General features: G+C 48.6%; 4 protein-coding genes and 1 long non-coding RNA gene across 5 annotated transcripts; all 5 read left to right on the top strand.

The window, feature by feature from the left end:
* Positions 1 to 1,782: 1,782 nt before the first annotated feature.
* LOC136526878 (uncharacterized) lies at positions 1,783 to 2,306 on the top strand. Its single transcript, XR_010776613.1, has 3 exons — positions 1,783 to 1,914; positions 2,005 to 2,115; positions 2,222 to 2,306. It is a non-coding gene; the product is annotated as an uncharacterized lncRNA (long non-coding RNA).
* Positions 2,307 to 6,674: 4,368 nt separating this feature from the next.
* LOC136529797 (uncharacterized) lies at positions 6,675 to 7,323 on the top strand. Its single transcript, XM_066522861.1, has one exon. It carries the CDS (start codon positions 6,787 to 6,789, stop codon positions 7,135 to 7,137), a length of 351 nt encoding a protein of 116 aa, XP_066378958.1. The 5' UTR covers positions 6,675 to 6,786; the 3' UTR covers positions 7,138 to 7,323.
* A 3,078-nt stretch (positions 7,324 to 10,401) lies between these two features.
* Positions 10,402 to 10,945, top strand: LOC136528847 (uncharacterized). The gene has a single exon (XM_066521846.1). The coding sequence runs from the start codon at positions 10,402 to 10,404 to the stop codon at positions 10,750 to 10,752; it is 351 nt and encodes a 116-aa protein (XP_066377943.1). The 3' UTR covers positions 10,753 to 10,945.
* Positions 10,946 to 19,683: 8,738 nt separating this feature from the next.
* Positions 19,684 to 20,210, top strand: LOC136528846 (uncharacterized). The gene has a single exon (XM_066521843.1). The coding sequence runs from the start codon at positions 19,697 to 19,699 to the stop codon at positions 20,048 to 20,050; it is 354 nt and encodes a 117-aa protein (XP_066377940.1). The 5' UTR covers positions 19,684 to 19,696; the 3' UTR covers positions 20,051 to 20,210.
* A 2,590-nt stretch (positions 20,211 to 22,800) lies between these two features.
* On the top strand, positions 22,801 to 23,313 carry LOC136525245 (uncharacterized). The gene has a single exon (XM_066518248.1). It carries the CDS (start codon positions 22,913 to 22,915, stop codon positions 23,261 to 23,263), a length of 351 nt encoding a protein of 116 aa, XP_066374345.1. The 5' UTR covers positions 22,801 to 22,912; the 3' UTR covers positions 23,264 to 23,313.
* Positions 23,314 to 23,857: the final 544 nt, after the last annotated feature.

Here is a 23,857-nt window from a genome sequence, read left to right as displayed (position 1 = left end):
AGCCATGCCTCAAACAGTGGATATACGCGAGGAGTGTCAATTCATCCGGTAGTAGCCTCAAGTTTGCTAAGCCGGAGACCGAAGAGGTAGTATCAAAGATACTAAAACTTGTTGAAGACAAGGAGAAGGGCGCATTCAACCCTTCCAGAGAGAGGGACGAGCTTACCGTTGCCTTGGGAAACCCCGAGCACACAGGACGCACCAGGGGGCTAGGGAAGAGGATGTCCTGGAAGTACGGATTCGTAGAGGAGAGGCACATATACAAGAAACATGGCAGAGACCGAGAGTCTAATCTTGAGCGCCAAGTGAAGGCTCTAGTTGAAAAGATGTTGGTGGAGAAAGGACTGTCTACGATGGAGCCACAAACACCAATGGGGCCGCCCGGACAACTGGCGGTAGTTGGTAGCCCTCCGGATGTTCCCAGCAGTCAAGGTTCCAATGCAACCGGAACCCCCGTCGATCACATACGAGCGCCAACTAGTTGCAAATTGATGGTTCTGATGGGCAGGCAAAACGTGAACATTGAGGTGGCAACGGGTGTGGCACATCCTCCGGGCGGCACGTGGCACAATAGGGACATCCTGCAGGATTACACTCGGGTCGAGGTGCATACCGTGAAGCCCGAGTTCATGACTTGGAAGATAGAACACCCCACCCCCGAGGGGCTCGTGTTACTCAGAGACGTCATAAACCAGTTCATCCTCTGGCACAGATGGGACATTGTATTGATCGAGTCTTCGCCAACTCCGACTGAAGTTCATCCTCTGGAGCGACCCATCGAGGACGGGGAGGTATACTCACCGACCCATGACCATGACCACCACACACTAGAGACTTCTCCACCTCGTACCTAGCAAGGGCATGATGACATGCCACATCCTTCTCCACCTCGTATCGAGCATGGGCATGATGACATGCCACGTCCTTCTCCAGCTCGTACCGAGCAAAGGCATGATGAGATGCAACATCCTTCTCAACAAGCGCAGCCGATAAATGAACAACAAGTGTCTCATGAATAGCAATTGCCTCATGAACAGCCGATACGTGAAGAACAAGTGGCTCCTAGAGTAGGTGATGTACAAGTTGACAAGGACGTGCCCGAATGGGAAGCTCGAAACAAAATCCCAATCAAGATAAGGCCATCATATGTGGGCATTAATGACATCTCGTCGGTGCACAAGTGGATGGCCCATGACCAGTTCAAGCCTAAGAATCAAGTAAAAGAATTCAGAGCATCAGCTTCTGAGGAGGACGCCACTAGCAAACTGCACAAAGGGTTTAACAAGTATCCAGCTGTTGATAACCTCAAATGGTCAAATGATTGCCCGGATAAATATGAAAAAGGCAAAAACTTCCTACCAAACCGAGTCATACAGTGCTTGTCACATGGAATGAGAAAGTTTCACGATTAGTACTTGCGTGCTCAGATAACAAAACTAGAAATCTTACAAGCATGGATCCCTGCCGGCACATTTGGAGCCCCAGGTGGGCAAATTGCCATTGAGTTTAGGGATATCTAGGCATGCTTTCACCTCGTGCGAATGGAAATGAATCTAATTCGTATATGGTGCCTGTAAGTCCTTGCCCCTCGATATGATACGAACGTAATATTTTAATTTTGTTGTAACTAACCCGCGCCGTGATTTGTAGAATGCAAGTGGACTTTATGAAAAAGAGGCCAGCTCTAAAACACGGGTATATAGACCCTTCACCTATAGCATCAACAAATTTTAATTACCCTAAAGATTGAAAACTAGATTGCAAAGAACTAAGAGCTGGAAAGACACTTAAGGAGAAAGAGGACATCAGGAACAAGAAAATATTGGAAGAGTCCCTCAAGGTTGCGGCATACATTGCCCTATGTTTTAAAAATCTCCAACAACACGATAATATATGGATACCATACCACTTCAAGTAAGTTCGACTGTATACTTAGCTTTGTTCAATATACTTTGTTCGATGCAAAAGAGCTTATGTGTTCCTTCTATGACTAAATTCATGTAGTGATCACTGGATTTGCATAGGTGTCTGGCTCTCACATAGCATGGCATGGGTCTTTGATTCAGCAGATTTTCCAGTCGAGATATACAAAGACTTCATAGCGATTGTCAAGACGTATACATATTGACAATCCTTATTTTAGCTACTATGTTTGTATACATACTTGTAAGGTTCAATGTAGGATACTAACAAGTTGTATTTGCTAAAACCATTGGAACAGGGCATTCAGGCACTATGTCCAGAAACATAAGGGGAGGCATCATCCAAATAGGAAGAAAAAGTTGTATGTCAAAACTCTATGTGCGGTAAGTGTTATTTACTTTGGTACTCCATATATTACGTGTCTGTCAATAGCATTACTTAACATCTCCATATGCAAAGCACACAGTGCCCCAAGCAGAAGCCTGGGAGTCTACATTGTGGATACTACACATGTATTATGATGAGTAGCATCGGTGGCTACAACAGAAACCCCTATCTGGTAAGTTTGAACCTCTTCGCTCGTAGTATGAAAAGTTCGCATATGTTGTGATATAGTAAACCTAAACTTGTTCTCTTGTAGTTGAAGAAAGATAAAGACACGAGAAGGAACACATACAAGGATGACGAGCTCTTAGAGATGGTCGGCGACCTTTGTAACTTTATAATGGACCAGATTGTGTACTATAAAGGCACTTACCATCATCTTCTTTCCGACTTAGGTAGTAATCCTCTATACCAACACCTTCGGGAGGCTGATAGGCTAGCCCTAGGTCGTTGATGACAATGTGGACTTGTGGTATGGTTTGGATCAGACTTTGGAACGGTTTGAACTTTGTTTTGCATGATGGACTTTTGTGAATTATGATTTGTGATAATGTTCTAAATAATGATCTTGTGTTTGTGGATGTATATATGTATATTTATGGCGGTCAGATTCGAATTTGAATTGTATGTATATATATATATATGGTCAGATTTGAATTTGAATTATTTATTTTTTTGCTGGAAAATCCACTGTAGGGGCGGTTCTTGATTGAACCGCCCTTACAAATACACACAGCAGGGGCGGCTGATGATACAGCCGCCCTTACAGAAGTCCACTACAGGGGCGGCTGATATTACCAGCCGCCCCTACAGAGGGCACTGCAGGGGCGGTCAGGAAACCGCCTCTACAGAAGCACCCTCTGTAGGAACACCCTAGGAAGGGTGGCTGGCGCAGCTGCCCCTACAGAGGCTCTAGAGCCACCCTTACAGTAACATTCTGTTGTAATGAACTTAATTTGTTTAACAAATCTAGATTTAGATATGGATATCTCTAATGGCAATGCGAGTCGTATGTTTGGTCTGGTGGGTGGAGTTACAAAGTCGGCTTGGTGCCAGTTACAAAGTCGGGACTCGGGAGGGGATAGAGATATAGATTACATCCAAACAATTGATCTCCAGAAGCTAGAGAGGAGATGAGATTTCCTAGGGTACGGCACTTTCAAAGTGCTGCAGTTGTCTTACAGGTCATCAATAGCCGATCAACACTCGGTGTAGGCACCGAAACACCACATCGCGTCGGTGTTTCCAAAGTTCCCAGCAGCAAAGTAGGATTAGAGGTGATGTCGCCTTAGGATGGGTCCCAACTGGGGGGCTGGCGGGCCATAGGTTCTCCACCGAGCCTATTTCTTCCGTATTCCATCCAAGCCTAGCCCAAAACAGACGGGCAATGACACAGTCCAAAATGATATGGTTTGCATCCTCATCACTCCTCTTACACAGGTCACAAGTTGCATCCGTGAGCACGCCCTTCTTCTCCAGGTTCACCTTGCATTGTATGTTGTAGGAGCCAGGCGAAGAATCGTACCCTATAGGGGGTGCGAAGTTGCGGCAGACAAAGGCAAAGGATGTAAGCTGTTGCTCCCCTCTGATTGACGCCCTGTAAATCAAGCCCGTTGTTAGCTTGTGGTCTTCTTTTTTTCAAAAGCACAAACTCTCTCGTCTTGTGCCTCTATCAGGGTCACGTCCTGTAATAGCTGCTGCAACTGAAGTAGCTCACTTGTTGCTCTCGGGGTGAGTCGTGGTTGAAGTAGAGAAGAGAATGAGGTTTCAGACCCATCTCCAACCTTGACATAGGAGATAGATCCTGCGGTATGCCGGCAGCAGCAGCAGACTTCTCAAGGGCTCCAATGGTCACCGGCCATGCCCCCCCTGGAGCCCCACTATTTGGACTTGCTGCCTTGCCCAAGCTGCCCATGAGGAGTCATTCGGATGGTGTAGACGGTGCGTTCTGGGTGTCCAGCCTCCTGATGCCAAGCCCTCCATCTTCTTTCATGGTGCGCACTTTCTCCCAAGCCACTAGACACTTGGCGCCAGAGGTTTTGTCGGAGCCGTTCCAGAGGAACGCCCGGCGTTTGGCGTCTAAGAGCATGTACAACCCACAGACGAGGGTTCGTCTCTAAACGTCTCGAATCTATCATATATATAGGTATAAAGATAAATCATACAACCCACAGATATGGGTCCGTCTCTAAGCTGTTTAATGTATTGCATTTAGCTAGGATCAACTATAAATAAATTTTTATATACCACTATATGGCTATTTGATAGAAAACGTATCAAGGATAAATTATGAATACTATTTTGTACAGCTATTTGATAAAAGATTGCAAGACTTTGGCTAGTCCTCATCACTAAAGAAATATTAGAATTTAGAAGTACAGAAAATAAAAAAAATAGACGAAAGGACTAGACGGTCTTATCTCTTCCACTCGAGTTATTCTATTCTTTCGCGTGCGGCCATTATCTATTCATCTCCATTGATCATTCTGTGTCTGTATGTGCTTTCCCTTCCCTCTCCTCCCCCACTTCTCTCTACTAGTATTTCTCCATTGGTCTTCCTCTACTATTCTTTCCCGTGCGGCGAGGCGAAGCTTGGCCGGGCACAGTGAGTAGCGGCAGGGGCCGACGGCTAGCTCGTTCTATGCGGCAAGGAGGAGCTTTTGCCCCGCATCCCATGGACGACGCCGGCGGCGTCAGCAAGGGGCAATGGGTAGGGCAATGTACATCTCCTGTTTTAGAGCTCGTGCGTTTCTTCTCCTGTACCGGTGCCACATGGGATCTACTGGATCTGTTGCTACATAGACGGGATAGGTACAACGGGTTTCTGAGGGTCGATTTGGTACGGGAGCACGAGCCCGCCCCGTCGTTTCGTGAGACGACGGCCTTGGCCTGTCTATTGCCTATGAGGGTGCTTTCTGCAAATTTTGCCTCAGAGAGACGGCTCCTAGAGACACGATGTACGTGCCCTAAGGCTTCTTTGATCCCTACCGGCAAGGCCATCCAGAACCAACACGAGTCGTATGTGAAAATGTGTATTCGTATTTATAATTGTAACGTAAAATTGCGCTACTCCCAATAATTCTTAGCAGTGTGGGCTGCTTTGATGTGTAGCATGGACCAATCGCCGACCGCTAACCGAACAAAAGGCTGGTTAACGTGTTATTCCAGCTTATAAATAGAGATCGGTACCCCTCCTCGGATCGGCCGGCGTATATACGTACCTCAACAAATGCCGGGTATATAAGAAGGGCTGCCAGCCTGGCGCCTCGATCGTCATGTGGGGACGGTTTGAACGACAACATGAGAAACTGAGAATGCAAGGTACTTTGAATGAGGAACAGTGCCGGCCTAGTGGTAGGGCACGAGGTGCGACTGCCGAGGGCCCAAGCAGAGGAGGGGCCCAAGCCCAGGTATACAGATCCCCAAGTTCTATAGTTCATTAGGTATTAGCAAACTAATGAGAAGAGAGACAAAAAACTGGCCAGCAGTCCAAAAAGACAACATCGGTATTTCTTTCCTAGTTTTCTTTCCTCACGGCCCTCGGGTAGAGAGGAGGCGAGGAGTCACGCTGCACACAGCACACTCTAATCGTGAGTTCACGACGTGCGCCTTACACACGCGGAGCTGGCGAGCCGCGCCGCCGCGAAGAGCTAGACTACCGGAGACACGGACACGACGCATGAGGACGGTGACGAGACATGGCTCTACGACGACGACATCTTGATTCTAGGCTTCTTACGAATTGCGATCACCGATCAGTTGTTTAGGTCCAAGGTATTTTTTTCTTTTTTATTTTTAATCCAAATTAATTATTTGTATAGTATTTCAGACTTCTAATACTTTGTACCCATATAGTCATATTTTCTTCTAATTTAGGTGTTAGATTTAGAATATTACCTAAAAAACATTTGTCATGAGTGAGAAAAGAAAACAAATATATTGTTTTTTTAATCTATATTGTTCCTCGACAATTATCATACATCTACAAATATATTACTTAGTCTACATTGTTCCTCGATAATTATCAAACATATTAAATTAAAAATATATTATTAAATTTGCTTTTATTTTATAAGTAAAATTATTGTCTATATATTATAAGATTTTATACGGCCGTTGCGACGAGATAAAATCCTCGGACCGGCACCGACGAGGAAGAAAAGTGTCGTTTGGCCACGCCTCACGCGCAGTCAAATTAAATGAAGAGCCTCTAGAAGTCAAAACTTGGCCGGCGTGGTGCCGCGTCGGGATTAGAACCTAAGACTATCCGTATCTCCATCCGTCCCTTTCATGAGTTGCCGAGTCCGCTTTCTCAACCCGACACTCTGCTATATATACACTCCTACCACTACGCCTGCCCTCGCCATCTTTAGCCAGCACAGCCCAGTCGGCAGTCGTGACCGGTGACCCCATGCTCGCTCGTCGGATCGTCGTCGCCGTCTCCGATCTCCGCACGCTCCCCACCACGTGTACACCAACATGGACCGGCAGTATGCCGGACTGACCAAGTTAGCCCTGGGCGTCCTCACCTTCAACTCGGTGCTCGCCATCTACAACTCCTGGGGCGACGCGAGCTCCGTCTCGTTCGTGCTCGCCGCGGACGCCATCCTCGTGCTGCTCTTCCTCTGCCTCCGTGCGTTGGAGCAGGAGCGGGGCGGTAGGGGCAGGGATATCAGGACCAGAGCCGCGGTGTGGACGCTGACGACGCTGCTCTCGGCCATGTTCGCGTCAAGGGTGGCGCCGCTGATGCCACCGGTCGTCGGCGCGATTGTCTGGGCGATGGCCGTCGCCACGGCCGCCGGCAGCTTTTGGGCGTTCTTCCTCAACTGAATCCTTGATGCATGCGTCCGTGGAGAGATCTTGTGGGTGCATGCGCAGGAGAATTTGTTCGAGTTTCTAGTTTGCAGTTTGTATGTATACCATGTTGTATGCAGAAGATAGATTGTTTGAAAAGGCTGTATTAAGTGATTTATTATATATGCGCTGCTTTCCATTACGATGAAGTAATAAGGTGCCCGTCTGTCCATCCCATCCTTTAAACGGTAATTGCCGTAGTGCCTTCTTTTTACCGTCTCGTACGTACGGTACGTCTAAAGAACAGCGACACCCGCGCGTCAGCTACTGGTACAAAGGTGCCACGATATGAAGCATGAAGGCCCAGCTGATTTTCCAATGGAATCGTGTCTGCCTCGTGCATGCCGACGACGCTGTCGACACGCAGCTTCCATCAGCGTCGTTGGCGGCGTCGGTGTTCACAGCTCTGTATCCACAGTCATAGATGTTTATGCAGTCCGAGGCACGACAGCCCGGCCCAAAGCACGACATCTTGGCCTGGCACGGGCCAGGCCCGGCGGCCCGGTGTATAGGGTCGTGCCTGGCCGCACGCTAGGTGGCCCGGTCCGACACAACATTTAGACAGGCCCGGTGGCGGCCCAGTCACCTCCGCAGCCTGCTAAGAGCCCACCGCTCCCCAACCCTAAGTCCTAACTCATTTCCCCCTCCCCTCCTCACCCCGCCGCACTCTCCCTCTCGGCTCTCGCTCGCGCTTGTGAATCCCGCAAGTCACAAGTCTCCCTCTCGGCCCTCCTGCTCGTGGCCCCGCGCTCCCCATCCGCTCCGACTCGTAGAGCGCCGCCGCCGCTCTACCACGTAACCTGCAGGCGCTCGCTACCTTCTTCTTCTTTCCCCCACGGGCCACGCGCCTTCTTCCCTGCCAGCATCAGCTCCGCCCTACAGCCAGATCCGCGGCGCCATGGCGTCATGCGTCACTAGCGTGCCGCGCCGCCGCCCCTTCGCCACCCGCGCCCCGCCGGGAGGTGACGCCGCCGCCTCCGTTCATCTCTTGTCGAGCTGCTGGGCCGGCACGACCTACTAGGACGCTCGGGCTTTTTAGACCGGCCCGGCCAGAAAAAGGGCTCGACAGGCAAGGCCGGGCAGGGCCGGGCCGGGCCGGGCCATTGGCCATCTATTTCCGCAGTCCGCTCCACGGCTCGGTGTTCCCGTGGCGACTGGCGGAAGGCTGACCACGAAACCGCGGTGCTTCCGGCTTCCGCGACGCCCTGTCTGAAATCATGGTGCTGGTTTGGCGTTGCGGGGGCGCGACGCCTGTCTGCTGCATCGCGCGTGTAGTCATCACGGGGAGCTTTCGTGGTCCACGCGCTCACGAACATACCGAAATGGCTTTCGTGGCCCAGTGCTGTTGTAAATAATCTCGCTGGAGACTGGACCCAGTGGCCTGATTTTTTACAATTTAACCTTTTTTAAAAAAAAATTACGTTTGGCTCCCCAGAGAAGTAAACTTATCTTCGGACCCTGGAGGTCGGCGCCAGGACTCATGGCGCCGAGGTAATACGTCTTGGCGCCATAGATTTTGGCGCCGAAGTACCTGATCGAGACCCTAGGTGATATTGACGTGGCTGTACCTCAGCGCCATAATACATGGTGCTAAGGTCGGCGTCAAGATCTGTGGCGTCGAGCGTAGATGTCTGCGGCGCATGGATTGAATGAAAGCAGTTGTCCGTCGCACGTAAAGACGGCAGCAAAAGCAGCTCCCGTGATTCCGACCCCGCGCGGCGGACCAGGGCGGCGGGCGGGGTGCGTGGGCGTCGTGTGCGTGGGCGTGCATGGGCCACCCCGCGCCGCCCGTGTCGGTGGGACGCGTCAAGGCGCAAGCAAACAACGCAGCGCCGGAGCAGCAGCAGACCGTGCCGATGGATTGGATGGTGGTAAACAACGATTTTGCACTGGATTTTCTCTTTCATGCTATTGATCGACTGTGTATCTGCGGATCGGGGAACTGGCAGGGCTGGCCGTGGGCGCAACCATCCTGCTTAGCGTGCTCATTGCCGGGTAACTACTCTACGTATCACTCTTCATGACTTACTATATACATGGCCTCAAATATATATTTTCTCCAAATATTACTCCTAAGTAGCAGTAATTACTAATTAGTAGGGCATTTGCATGAACATCAACCGCGAGGAGAGAGAGCGGCAGGCAGGCAATAAATGGCAGTTTAGGTGCGCGCAGGCTGATGGCGGGTCAGGCGCCTCTGTCTCATCCAGTCATCCATCCACCCACGCTGCTCCGGTGCTGCGTTGTTTGCTTGCGCCTTGACGCGTCCCACCGACACGGGCGGAGCGGGGCGGCCCATGCACGCCCACGCACACGACGCACACGCACCCCGCCCGCCGCCCAGGTCCGCCGCGCGGGGTCAAGACCGGGAAACACGGGAGCTGCTTTTGCTGCCGTCTTTACGTGCGACAGACAGCTGCTTTCATTTCGACCTCGGCGCCAGAGTCGTGGCGCCGAGGCGGATCTTGGTATGGCCCCGAGGTATCGTCGTATCGGCCACGTCAACGCCACCTAATATCTCGGCCAGCCATCTCGACGCCAAGATCTGTGATGCCGAGACGTGTTAACTCGGCGTTATGAGTCCTGGCGTCGACCACTAGGATCCAAAGATGAGTTTACTTTTCCCAGGGCCAAACGTAAAGTTTCTTCAAAAAATAGCTAAATTGTAAAAAATTGGGACCCAGTGGTCCGACTGAACCATTAACGTTCTTTACCATTTTCCCCTTTGTCCTTTTCTTTTACTAAAAAAAGATACTGCTCCTCTTCTTTAATTGGAAAAAAAAAGCTACGACGTTCCTTAGCTTGCAAGTTTCACACACACCCACGAGAGCCCGCCGGCTCGACGACCTTGCTGCCCTAAAAGCTAAGCAAGCTCACAGGTCGAAACCCTTTATTTTAATCAAATCACAATACACACAAATACTCACGTAGTTACATATACACTTATTATCTCTACATTTTCATACACTACTCAGCCTGCAATTTTTTAGGCTGATGAAATCATCACAAACACTTCGTTGTCCACGGATAGCCACCTAAAAAATAGTGTCATCATTCTACTCCTATGAGCACATTAAAAAAAAAGTCTCTATTCCCGTGTCACGTGGGGCAAGCAATAGTAGAGGCTAGCATTTAGGAGGTTTCAATCTCAGCCGCACATGCAGAACGCATCTCCATGTTGCTAGTGGCCATGGGCCTATTTATCCTTTGTAACGCACTCGGAAGATCGTTCGATTTCACATGGCCGACCGAGGATATTCCACCCTGACCAAGCTCGGCTTGGGCGCCCTGACCTTCAACTCGGCGCTCGCCATCTACAACTCCTGGGGTGACGCCGGCTCCGTGGCGTTCGTGCTCGGCGCGGACGCAGCGCTCGTGCTGCTCTTCCTCTGCCTCCGTGAGTTTGAGCGGGGCGGCGGCCGGGGCAGGGATGCCAAGGTGAAAGCCGCGGTGTGGGCGCTCACCACGCTGCTCACGGCCATGTTCGCCTCGAGGGTAGCACCGCTCACGCCGCCGGCCGTGGCCGCGGTGGTCTGGCTCTTGGCCGTCGCCACGGCCGCAGGAGGGTTCTGGGCGTTTTTCCTTAATTAATTAATGCTTTGGAGACAGTCGATGTCAGTCTGCGTTTCGCTGCCGGGCGTGTTCATTTCCTTTTTTGCTTCCTGCACTTTCTTGTTTTGTTTCCCAGTTCGTCACTTTGAATAAAATCTGCCTTCGAGTTTGCGCTGCTGGCAGAGAGTGGTCCTCTGCTTCTACCCCGTTGACCACTGCTCGTAGTCGCCTCAGCGTGTGCTTGATTTGAGACATGGTAGGACGGAACGGTCTTGCCCCTGAATTTTTTTAGGGTGGACAAACCTGTTCTGTTTTTGGTTGAGATATTTTTTGTTTATTCGCTAGAACGTGGCCATGGTTCACGGCGCCGAGCTTTGGTCACGTCAGCAGCACGTCGACAGCCACGTAATTTGTAGCCTCCAATCTCATGGCGCCGAGACGTGTTACCTCGACGATGTAGGGCATGACGATGAGAAAAGAATCCAAAGTTAAATTTACGTCGTCCGGTGGTGTAAACGTGAATTTTGACAAAAAAAAAACGCCAAATTTGCAAAAAAAAAAAACGGCCAAATAGGGGGTATATTCCACTCGAAAATGGTCCCGTCCCTAATAGTCCTCAAACATCTTAAAAATAGGATCAATTCATTCCATCATCCTCTATTCGTCCATCTCCAAAACCAAACACATACTAAGCGCCGTTCATAAAATGAACCAAATCATATCAAATGGCCATATGGGAGTTGAGCTATTATCGCGGTCGGCTTGGTATGAATAGCTAGGCGGTTGGTGGACGGTGGCGGCGGCGCGGCGCCGCTTCGGTCAGTCGGCTGGCTGTGCCTTTCGTCGGTCAGTCGGCACTCGTATGGGGCTTTGAATTTGAACACTGCTGAGTTACGATATAAACGTATGCTAGCGCCATGGCACACGTTGCAAGTGTGTGCGACAACGCGAGGGAGACGTGGTGGATCGTTGTCCGTACCAGTGTCCCTTTCGTCGCTTCCACACGTTCAGCATCCATATCCGCCACTAATAAATGACCAAGCATAAATATCTTTCCTTGGCTTGATGAAAAAAATAGAAAAAAAATTATTTAACCTCTATCGACTATTGCATGATTCCCATTTACCTCATACAATTTAAAACTGGATTTTTTAGACTCTTCTAACTGAACCTCCGATTTATCTCCTGGGCGGTTTTAAAAATGGTTTTGAATGAATTGGACGGTTTCAAAAGTTAGAAGAGTCTAAAATTCTATTTTTTTCATTGAGAGAACTAAATCGGATTAGCACAATATAATCTAAGGTTCCGAGGTCAAACGAACTTTTTCGTGAAAAATAACAACATTGGACCTACAATGGATTTCAGTAAACTTGTGTAGTTTGGTTGGCCCAAAAGCCCAATAAACCCTAGCTTCAGCAGGCCCACGGATCGTCCCCAGTCGAAGGAGCCGGCAACAAGGCCCACTTGTAGCTGACGGTGCCGCGGCAGTCCTTGTGGGGCAGACCCATAATGTTGTAATAAGGGTCCCTCCTTTATCCTTTTCCCTTTTCGAAATAATCTCTTTGATAAAATAAAAGAAAAAAAGAAGACAAAATCATTACAGGCTTGAATTAAAGGAAAAATAAATTAAATTATTATAGGTTCCGTGCCTTCCAATGCAACGAAGCAAGGTAGCGTGTTCCAGATTCCCGTGATCCCTTCTCTCTTTCACGCCTTCACGACCTTCACGAGCAGCAGCCAGCAAGCCTCGTGTGCCTTCAAAGCTCAACCCCCCAAAGGAGACAATCTTGTACCGCCTGCAAGCTATGGTCTTAGGATGGAGCATCAGAGAGTCGCCGGCGTGGGCGCCGCCGCGCGGGAGCCGTCCTCCTCACCGTGACCGGCGCCTCAGCCATCTACACAGCAGCGGCGGCAGGGGACGTCGCTTCCGTAGCTTTCGTGATCGTCAGCTACGGCGCTCTCCTGCCGCTGCTCCGCTTCCTTGGCGCCTACGAGGTGGCGCCGACGGAGGCGGCTGTCTGTAGGGAACGGCTGAGGAGCAGGGTCTGGGCGCTCTGCACGCTGCTCACCGCCATGTTCGCGTGGAAGGTTGCCGGCGTGATGACGTGGCCCGTCGCGGTGGGCGTCTGGGCCGCGGCTGCCGTGACGTCTGCTGGTGGTTTCGTTCTCCTCTTTCGTCAGCAGCGTCGACGCCTCTGAGCACTGCACCTGCACCTGAGTGATCGGCTGATGATCGCCCCTGTCTTGCTTCCATTCCATATGTATGAGCTTGCATACATGATCGGGTCTCTGTTTACTAAAGATTTGAGGTACGTACGGACTATAATCTATATATGCAGTAATCATTTGAGCGCAAACATATAATTTTCTTGACGAAATAACATTGGGCATGGGCCTCAATCGTGTTTGAGTCGACCGATTGATGAAGTGCGGCGCGCCATTGATGGATGTGTTCATGTGTAACTTCTAAGCTCCAAGCGACAAGCGTCTCCAGTAATTACATGGGATGCTGCTATATATGCTGCCTGGTTGCTAGCTGTATGTATTCTCTCAAACTTTTTGATGGTGTGCTACTCTACAAATATTCAGTTCGATCAAGCGCCCGATCGACGAGTTTAAATTTACTTTTAATTTGGCAGGTTACCATGCACGATGTTGTGCATATATATTTGATTGAAGGTTTTCCCGTGTGACGGTGAAGAAGGAAATGCATGGATTGCTAGCTACTTCAAACAGTCCGGATACAGATGTACAAACATGTGGCGTATAGATAGTGCTTTCAATTATCTAAAAAGATATAGTGCCTTCGATGTACTGCGTTCTGATGAATTATTATGATATGGCCTACCACAACCTGTACGTATTCTACGGGCGGGTTTGCTTATCAGAACGAAAACTGAAACACGTGACCGTCGCGCAGTGCTTGGACGACGTGGCGCGGGTCGGCCCACCCTCTCCCTCTCCCACGTGCCCATGCACGTGCCCCACCAGAGAGGAAGAAGTGTTAGGGTTCATGACGACGTCGATGAAGTTCGATCTTCCGCTGCTGAACTACGACACGCGGTTCTCGCTATGGCAAGTCAAGATGCGGGGGATTCTGGCGTAGACTCATGACTATGATGAGGCGCTGGATAGTTTCGGAAAGAGGAAGGCCGAGTGGACTCCAGAAGAGATCCGCAAGGATCAGAAGGCGCTCGCCCTAATTCAGTTGCATCTTCATAATGATATTTTGCAGGAGTGTCTGAAAGAGAAAACTGCTGCAGAACTATGGCTGAAACTGGAATCGATCTGTATGTCCAAGGATCTAACCAGTAAGATGCAGATGAAGATGAAGCTGTTCACCCTGAAGATGAAGGAGGAGGATTCAGTGATGAGCCACATCGCTGAATTCAAGAAGATCGTCGCCGACCTAGTGTCGATGGAGGTGAAGTATGATGATGAGGACTTAGGTCTTTTGCTGCTATGTTCTTTGCCAAATTCGTATGCAAATTTTCGTGACACCATACTTTTGAGCCGTGATGAACTAACCCTAAAGGAAGTTTATGAGGCTCTCCAGTCTAGGGAGAAGATGAGAGGCATGATGCAGAATGACGGGACGTAGTCCTCCAAGGGCGATGCTTTGCATGTGAGAGGCAGAACTGAAAACAGATCCTCCAATGATGGCAATGATGGTAGAAAGAACTACGAAAGGAGAGGCCGTTCAAAGTCCAAGCCGCATGGTAATAAAAAGTTCTGTGTTTATTGCAAGCTGACAAATCATAATGTTGAGGATTGCAGAAAAGTACAGAATAAGGAGAAGAGGAAAAACAAGTCGGCTGGTAAGGTCTCTGTTGCTGCTGCTGCGTCTGATGATGATTCTGGAGATTGTCTGGTAGTATTTGCTGGTTGTGTTGCTGGTCATGATGAATGGATTCTCGATTCCGCATGTTCATTTCATATTTGCACTAACAGAAATTGGTTTAGCTCGTATAAGTCTGTGCAGAAAGGGGATGTTGTGCGGATGGGAGATGATAACCCGTGTGACATTGTGGGGATTGGATCAGTTCAGATCAAGACTGATGATGGCATGACACGCACGCTGAAAAACGTCAGGTATATACCAGGGATGTCCAGAAATCTTATCTCATTGAGCACGCTTGATGCAGAAGGTTGCAAATATTCTGGTTCAGATGGCGTTCTGAAGGTATCAAAAGGTTCTCTTGTTTGCTTGAAAGGTGATCTTAATTCTGCAAAGTTATATGTCCTTAGAGGGTGTACTTTACCTGGTTCTGATTCCGCTGTTGCTGCTGTTACTAATGATGAACCTAGTAAAACTAACCTTTGGCATATGCGTTTGGGACATATGAGTCACCATGGTATGGCAGAATTGATGAAGAGAAACCTGCTGGATGGCTGCACTTCGAGTAAAATAAAGTTTTGTGAGCATTGTATTTTCGGGAAACATAAAAGGGTACATTTCAACACTTCTGTTCACACCACTAAAGGTACTCTTGATTATGTTCATGCTGATTTATGGGGTCCTTTCCGTAAGTCCTCACTTGGTGGTGCTCGTTACATGCTTACAATTATTGATGATTACTCTAGAAGGGTTTGGCCTTATTTTCTGAAACAGAAAGATGATACTTTTGTTGCTTTTAAGGACTGAAAAGTAATGATAGAAAGGCAAACTGAAAGGAATGTAAAATTGCTTTGTACTGATAATGGTGGAGAATTTTGTTCGCGTGAATTTAATGATTATTGCAGATCGGAAGGTATTGTTAGGCATCACACCATACCCCATACTCCACAACAGAATGGTGTGGCCGAACGCATGAACAGAACCATCATGTCCAAGGCCCGTTGCATGCTGTCTAATGCCAGGATGAGCAAGCATTTTTGGGCTGAAGCTGCTAATACTGCCTGTTACTTGATAAACAGGTCGCCTTCTATTCCACTAAATAAAAGAACTCTCATTGAGGTATGGTCTGGTACGCCTGCTGATTATTCACAGTTGAAAGTTTTTGGATGCACTGCTTATGCTCATGTTGATAATAGAAAATTAGAGCCTAGAGCTGTTAAGTGTCTTTTCCTTGGTTATAGTTCGGAAGTCAAAGGCTATAAATTGTGGAATCCTGAAACAGGAAAGACTTTTATGAGCAGGAGTGTTGTTTTCAATGAATCTGTGATGTTTACTGACAGTTTGCCCTCAGATCATGTTCCAGAAAAAGAGCTGCAGCGTATGCGCATGCAGGTGGAGCATGTTAATGATGATACAGGTGTGCAGGTGGAGCCTGTTGATGAGCATGGTGACCATGATAATGATGTTGCTGAGGATGATGCTTATGATGATGTTCAGCAAACTCCTCCTATTTTGCAGTTAGAGGAGGATTTACCTATTGCTCAACGCAAGTCAAAAAGAACAATTGCACCTCCTAAGCGTCTTATTGAAGAGTGTAATTTGTCTTACTATGCTTTGAGTTGTGCTGAACAGGTGGAGAATGTTCATGAGCCAGCAACCTATAAAGAAGCTATTCGTTGTGGTGATACTGAGAATTGGATTTCTGCTATGCATGAGGAGATGTAGTCTCTTGAGAAGAACAGTACATGGGAGATTGTACCTTTGCCTAAGAATAAGAAGACCATCAGCTGTAAATGGATCTTCAAGAGAAAGGAGGGTTTATCTCCAAACGAGCCTCCAAAGTATAAGGCAAGTTAGATGTGAAGACTGCGTTTTTGCATGGAGAGCTTGAGGAGGACATATACATGGACCAACCAGAAGGGTTCATAGTGCCTGGCAAGGAAAAATATGTGTGCAAGTTGAAGAGATCCTTGTATGGTTTGAAACAGTCCCCTCGTCAGTGGAACAAGAGGTTTGATTCATTTATGTTAGCACACAGTTTTAAAAGATCTAAGTATGATAGCTGTGTTTACATCAAGCATGTTAATGGATCACCTATATATTTGCTGTTATATGTTGATGATATGCTGATTGCTGCCAAGAGCAAGATTGAAATCACTAAGTTAAAGAAGCTATTGAGTAGTGGTTTTGATATGAAAGATCTTGGTAGTGCTAAGAAAATTCTTGGTATGGAAATTAGTAGAGACAGAAAATCTGGTTTGCTATTTCTTAGTCAACAAAATTATATCAAGAAAGTTCTTCAGCGTTTCAACATGCAAAATGCTAAGGCTGTTAGTACCCCTATTGCACCTCACTTTAAGTTGTCAGCTACTCAGTGTCCTAGTACAGATGCAGAGATTGAATACATGTCAAGGGTTCCTTATTCTAGTGCTGTTGGGTCTTTGATGTATGCCATGGTTTGCTCTCGTCCAAATTTGTCATATGCTATGAGTCTTGTTAGTAGATATATGTCTAATCCTGGCAAAGAATATTGGAGGGCAGTTCAGTGGATTTTCAGGTACCTCAGAGGCACAGCAGATTCCTGTTTAAAGTTTGGAAGAACTGATAAGGGTCTTATTGGCTATGTGGATTCTGATTATGCTGCTGATCTGGACAGGCGAAGATCACTTACAGGTTATGTGTTTACTGTTGGCAGTTGTGCTGTGAGTTGGAGGGCTACTTTACAGTCAGTTGTTGCTTTGTTTACTACTGAAGCAGAATATATGGCTATTTGTGAAGTGTGCAAAGAATTAATTTGGCTGAAAGGTTTGTACGCTGAGCTTTGTGGAGTTGAATCTTGCATAAGTTTGCACTGTGACAGTCAAAGTGCAATTTACCTCACTAAAGATCAGATGTTCCATGAGAGAACTAAACACATAGATATCAAGTATCATTTTGTGCGTGATGTGATTGAAGAAGGTAAGCTGAAGGTATGCAAGATTAGTACTCATGATAATCCTGCTGATATGATGACAAAACCTGTTCCTGTTGCTAAGTTTGAGCTGTGCTCAAGCTTAGTTGGTTTAATTGGATAGTCCAAGAGACTATTGTTGGCACCAGTGGTTTTCTTTATATTCAGGATGAAGGGTTGATTTATAATACAAGATGAATTTGTCTCAAGGTGGAGTTTGTTGGAGTTGTTCCAAATTCACTCCAGGATATAGGCCAGGCTTCTGACGGAGCGAAGCGGAGGCCCGTCGTCGGAGGCTTGGGCCGGAGCGTAGCGGAGTCTGAAGCCGGCCCATCGGATCTCGCCCCTGTGTTCGGGGGGTGCGGGGGGCGGAGCCCCCGCGGTACGGTACGGTATATACACCCTTGCTAGGGTTTCGTGGAGACTTGATTCTCTTGTAAGCCGCCATAGGCGTGTAACCCAAAACTCTTGAGATAGTGAGATTGTTGCTGGCTGGTGCCCGTGGTTTTTCCCCTTCACATCGGAGGGGTTTTCCACGTTAAATCGTGTGTCTCCTCTGTGGATTGATTCTTTACTTCATATTCTTATACGTCGTTCATAACAAGAAGATCTTCTCACGCAAATCGAGAACATCTCCGAACCCTGCCCCCATCCATATACAGCGGCACCGCATCCCCATGAGACGGGACGACCACAAACCTATACTTTGGCGTGGGACAGACGAGGGTTTTTTTACCCTCAGGCCTAAAATTCACCCCCGAGAGATTGGCTTGGTGTGAACAGGGATTGGCCAACAGTACAGACAACCAAATAACTAGGGATTGACTTGGTGGAACAGGCTGAGAAGCTAGCCAGGCTAGGAATAAGCCACGAAACCAAACACACCCTATTACCCCCACCCATCCCCTTTTAGTCCTGTGCATGAGTATTAATTAGGGGCAAATAAGTTATGGTATGGTGGAACAGGCTGAGAAGCTAGCCAGGCTAGGAATAAGCCACGAAACCAAACACACCCTATTACCCCCACCCATCCCCTTTTAGTCCTGTGCATGAGTATTAATTAGGGACAAATAAGTTATGGTAGGGTATATAACAAATAAGTTATGGTAGGATACATGGTAGGGTATATGGCTAATTTTTAGCCTTGGGTTAAAGTTTAGCCCAATGAATCGAAACAGGGCCTTTATTCACTACTACAGAAATGACCTTTAGTCTCGGTTGGAAACTAGCTTTACTCCCGGTTTCCCAACCGGGACTAGCAATCCGGGGCTAAAGGTGTTGTTCTTTAGTCCCAGTTTGCCACAACCGGGACTAAAGATCCTCCCTGTTTAAAAAAAAATAATGCCTCCCACCGCTGCGCCCTGTGAGATTCGAACCCAAGACCTCATGTACTGCCTCAGGCGTAGCTTACCACCCCACCTACACAACATATCTAACAATGGATGGGATGCTTTCCTTTTAAACTAACCCATCCGGGGACCTTTAGTCCGGGTTGGTGTTACCAACCGGGACTAAAGGGTCTACATTTAGTCTGAGTTGGTATTACCAACCGGGACTAAAGGTTGGAGGACTTTTAGTCTCGGTTTAGCCGTTGGGCAGGGACCTTTAGTCTCGGTTGGAGACACCAACCGGGACTAAAGGCCTTCTAGTCCCGGGGACAAAAAATGCCAAGGCTAATGTCAAATTGGGACATCGTTTTAAAGTCTGTTCTCTAGTAGTGATTGTTGCTTATGTGGTTTGGCTTAAAGCTATAAGCTTATTGGGCTTGCTCGAAGCACACCGAGGCTAGAAGCCCTGCAAACTGTGAACCCCGTGCTTGTTCAAAGTTCGAGAAATGGTCTTAAAATTGTCGAGCCAACTGCAAATGACGTCTATCGTCCTGTTTATTTAGGCTGGTATAAGCCATGGCTGAAAACACGGTTGACTGGTTTGATGTGAGAGAAAAATACTGTTCATTGACTGATAAGTCATGGCTTATAAGCCAAATACGATGAAGCGAACAGGCTTACTGGGTGAGGTGTGAGTAGGTGACAGCCAATTATATATATTCCCGTTGTTTCTTTGGTACGTAAGTGATAACACCAACGTTCTCCCATTGCTAATCCTGTCCATAGTATGCTCTTAGTTTGAGCTGCCATACTACGAACAACCTTGGTTCTTTCCTGCCCCTGGCAAACCGAAATCAAGCAAATCGCATGGACCAACATTTCTCCGGCCTAATCAAGCTGGGATTCGGCGTCTTGGCGTGCAACTCGGGGCTCGCCATCTACAACTCCTGGGGCGACGCGACCTCCATCTCCTTCGTGCTGCTCGCGGACGCCGCGCTCGTGCTCCTCTTCCTCTGCCTCCGTGAGTTTGAGCGGGGCGGCAGGGGCAGGGAGGACGCCAAGATGAAAGCCGCGGTGTGGGCACTCACGACACTGCTCACGGCCATGTTCGCGTCCAGGGTGACGCCGGTGATGCCGCCGGCCGTGGGCGCAGTGGTCTGGGTCATGGCGGTTGCCACGACTGCCGGTGGGTTCTGGGCGTTCTTCCTGAATCATCCGTGATGGTTTTGCGATCTTGTCCGCGAGGTTTGCCCATCCTGTTTGCGGTTTCTGTTCTGTTCTTTGCTTCATATGAGACGACGACAGCACAAGCTTTGCTTTGTTGTACACATGACTCATCTCAATGATTTGTTCAGGGCAGCATATTGGAATTTTATCGTTGCCTACGTTCCCGGAATCGAATTGTATAACAGACCTAGTTCAACCTTATCCCTAACCCAACTTAAAATCAATCAAAACATGAAAACTTAGCCGCGAAAGAAATGGAATGTTTCGCATATGTTAGAGGATGCAGTGGCACATCTTGTATATTGTATCAAGAACAAACTAATTAGTTTATTGTAAACTAATGACGCTGTCCGAATAGTAGCAAATATTTTAAAATGGTTAGCTTTCAGCGACTTCTGGGGAAAAGGTACGGTAGTCAGTCGTTGTGGAGAAACTAAAATAAAAACTGAGTCAGCCATGACTAAGCTCGCTCCCAAGTTGCGGGCCGAAATGAGAGTGAAAATACACTCTGGTACAGGTAGGATGATTTCCGGAGCGCCAGGAGGTTGGAATGGATTGGTTGTGTGGTTTCTTCTCTTCGGACAGCGACATGCCTGAGCGCGAGAGGACTACCATCGGCATGGGTCATGACTCATGAGCGTTATCGCTACGTTTGTTTAATTAATTATTACCACCGCTGTGTCCCAGGGGCATTCATTCATGCATGCACGTCTTGTGGATGCCAACTTATCTCAGATGTTGATCGTTCGAAAGACCAGACCGAGGAGGAAAGGGCAACCGAAAGCGGGACTTGTGGGTTCTTTAAGTCTTGAGAGATTGGAGGGGGCAGGGCGTTCAAATCCATCCATGTTGCCAGCAATTGTTCCACACAGACACAGATTGACTTGCGATGCAAACTGTCACCCGCTTGTTCAAAATTCACAGCATGAGTACTTTTCTTTTCTTTTCTTATTCGAGGATGCGACATTGGAGTTAGGGCGCGTTTAGTTGCTGCCGGAGTTGGCGCCGCCGGATGGACTGTAGCACTACAGCGCACTGTAGCATTTCGTTTGTATTTGGTAATAATTATCCAATTGTTGACTAATTAGGCTCAAAACGTTCGTCTCGCAAAGTACAACCAAACTGTGCAATTAGTTTTTAATTTCGTCAATATTTAATACTCCATGCATGTACCGCAAGTTTGATGTGACAGGGAATCTTCTTTTTGCATAGTGCCAAAGTTGGGAATTTTGGTGAACTAAACAAGGGCTAACTCTCAACGCGCGGCGTTGCCGCGCGGTCTCGTCAGACGATGCCGGCGTCATGGAGCTAGTTGTGTAGAACAGTACAAGACCAATCCATGGATTTGAGTCAATGATCAACGTCGACTATGCTATGGCGAGTGTAGTCCTGGCGGCGATGGGCGGAGGCAGCGCGTAGACGAGATGGTCAATGCTTCGCCTCTGTAAGATAACTGTTCAGCTCGAAACTAAACAAAGGCATCCTTGGATTATTACCGTTGGTTTAACATTTACTAAAATTTCTACTCCCTCTTAATGAAATACATGTCGTAAGAACACAGTGAAGGACTGCCTCTCGGCGACTACGATCTTGCCATCCCGTACTTGCTGCAGGGAGGTCAAGGCTTCTGACGACCGCCTCTGCTCTATAGCTCGCCGCCCTGTTCGTTTGGACTTGTTTGGCTGATAAGCCATGGCTAAAAGTACTGTTGGCTGATTTGATGTGAGAGAAAAATACTGTTCGTTGATTGAAAAAGTACAGTTTATAAGACAAACAAGCCCAAACGAACAGGGCGCGTGCTCCCCTTGCCAATTGCCCAATGCTACCTTCAACGAGTGTCACAGTGAGCACTGCCCGCGTCTTTCCTCCTCCATGCTCTTGAGAGCATTGTCAACATGGCTCTCCGGTGTGGGATGCGGCCGGCGGCGACTTGCAGCCTGCGATGCGCAGGTAGGGGCCGCCGCCAGTCAGGCTCGCGCGGGCTCCTGCCCCTGCCATGCGCCCGACGGCGATGGCAGCTCCCGCACGCTCTTGGCATGTGCTGCGAAGAAGAGCTTGAGGAGGAGGAGGAGGTGGCGGCAGTAGCAAGCGCCGACCAACGCGGGGGCATGGCGTTGGAGCCGCCGGAGCCAGATGCTCATGGCCTCGGCGATGTGGTCATACAGCGTCACGGTACCACGTGCTGCAACTTGAGGCGGCGCGCGCCGCTGGCCCACGGCAGGCCGAGGGGGAGGGCGGCGCCGGTGCGTGTGGAGGCGGGACGAAGACTCTAGAATGCACCTCATGTGCCAATGTATGAACCGTCCGATCAAGATCCATCGCCCTAGAATATCCTAATGACGTGGCCCAATAAAATTGCAGAGCTTGGCTCTGACTTAGAGAGACAGAGATAGTAGAAATACAAATGCTTGTAATAAATTCTTTGGCCCAAAAACTCAAACTCAGTAGCGCCGACATATCGATCGAGTAAGTTCATTGCAGGCTTGTCACTTTGTCTCAGGACAATCATCCCGGGGGGAAGCACGCGTTTTGCCGACGCCGTGATCAAAACGAGGCTTGTCGGCCATTCATATAGTATTTTCCATTTTTTATTATTAAATAAAACTAAAAAAGGCACAAGTCTATCGGTACCCGCTCCCTTTTTTTTTTGAGGGTGGGCACTGATGATCGGCTCCGCTGCAGTACCGCGCCCTATATATAACGTTGTGTGGAAACCTTAAGGGTCCTTGGCAGCTTTCCTCGATCAACCATCCTAGCGTAGACTCTATTTGTGTTTGAGCTTTGTAGCCTCCAAACTCTCCACACATACAGTCATACAGACGGGAAAAAAAAATAGCTCACACCGCGCGAGTTGGCATGGACAGGCAACGGTCGTGTCTAACCAGCCTGGGCTTCGGCGTCCTGGCATTCACCTCGGTGCTCGCCTTCTACAGCTCCTGGGGCGACGCGAGCTCCGTGGGATTCGTGCTGCTCGCGGACGCCGCTCTCCTGCTCCTCTTCCTCTGCCTCCGTGAGTTCGAGCAGGGCGGCGGCAGGGGCAGGGATGCCAGGATCAAGACCGCCGTGTGGTGCTTGACGACATTGTTGACGGCCATGTTCGCGTCCAGGGTTGCGCCGCTGATGCCGCCGCTCGTGGGCGCCCTTGTCTGGACGATGGCCGTCGCCACGGCCGCCGCCGGCCTCTGGGCGTTCTTCCTGAATCCATGAGGCGTTGCAGACAGAGTATGTGTGTGTGTTTCCTGGTTGGAGCAGCTTGTGCTGGGACTTTTATCATTATTTTTCTATACGTACAATATGTATTTATTGGATGATCTAAAACTCTGTTGATTTCTACTCCCTCCGGTCCTCGATATCTGGCGCACGCCCGTTTTTTTTTTTTTTTTTTTTTTATTTGGCCAGATTATCTGGCGGCCTGAGGATACCGAGGGCTAATTAATTACGGAGCCGATTAAACGAAGCGTTGCATGCGTGCGTCCCAGCCATGTTGCTCGGTTGCCTTTTTCACCTATACGAGTGATGAGATACGAAGTGTTTTCTCTCTCGCTCCTTCCCGGACGGCGCGGCTGTTAGCCTGTTACTCGGAGTTAATACTCGTCTTGGTCTCTGGAATCAGCCTGCCCACGCATTGGATCTATGGCAGCTCCTTCCACTGTCACGAATTGGATCTAGAAAGTAGCCGTATGTATTCAGATTGTCATTTCGCGGTACCACGCCACATTATGATTGTCGTATGTATTCAGCAACGAGTAGTTCGATGGTCGTCGCCGTCGCGGCGGCGTTATCGGCACAGAACGTCGATCA

Source organism: Miscanthus floridulus, chromosome 19 (genome assembly GCF_019320115.1).
Source record: "Miscanthus floridulus cultivar M001 chromosome 19, ASM1932011v1, whole genome shotgun sequence".
NCBI classification, from domain to species: Eukaryota; Viridiplantae; Streptophyta; class Magnoliopsida; order Poales; family Poaceae; genus Miscanthus; species Miscanthus floridulus.
Note: the sequence above shows the minus strand (reverse complement) of the source record. Positions and strands in the feature narration are given on the sequence as shown.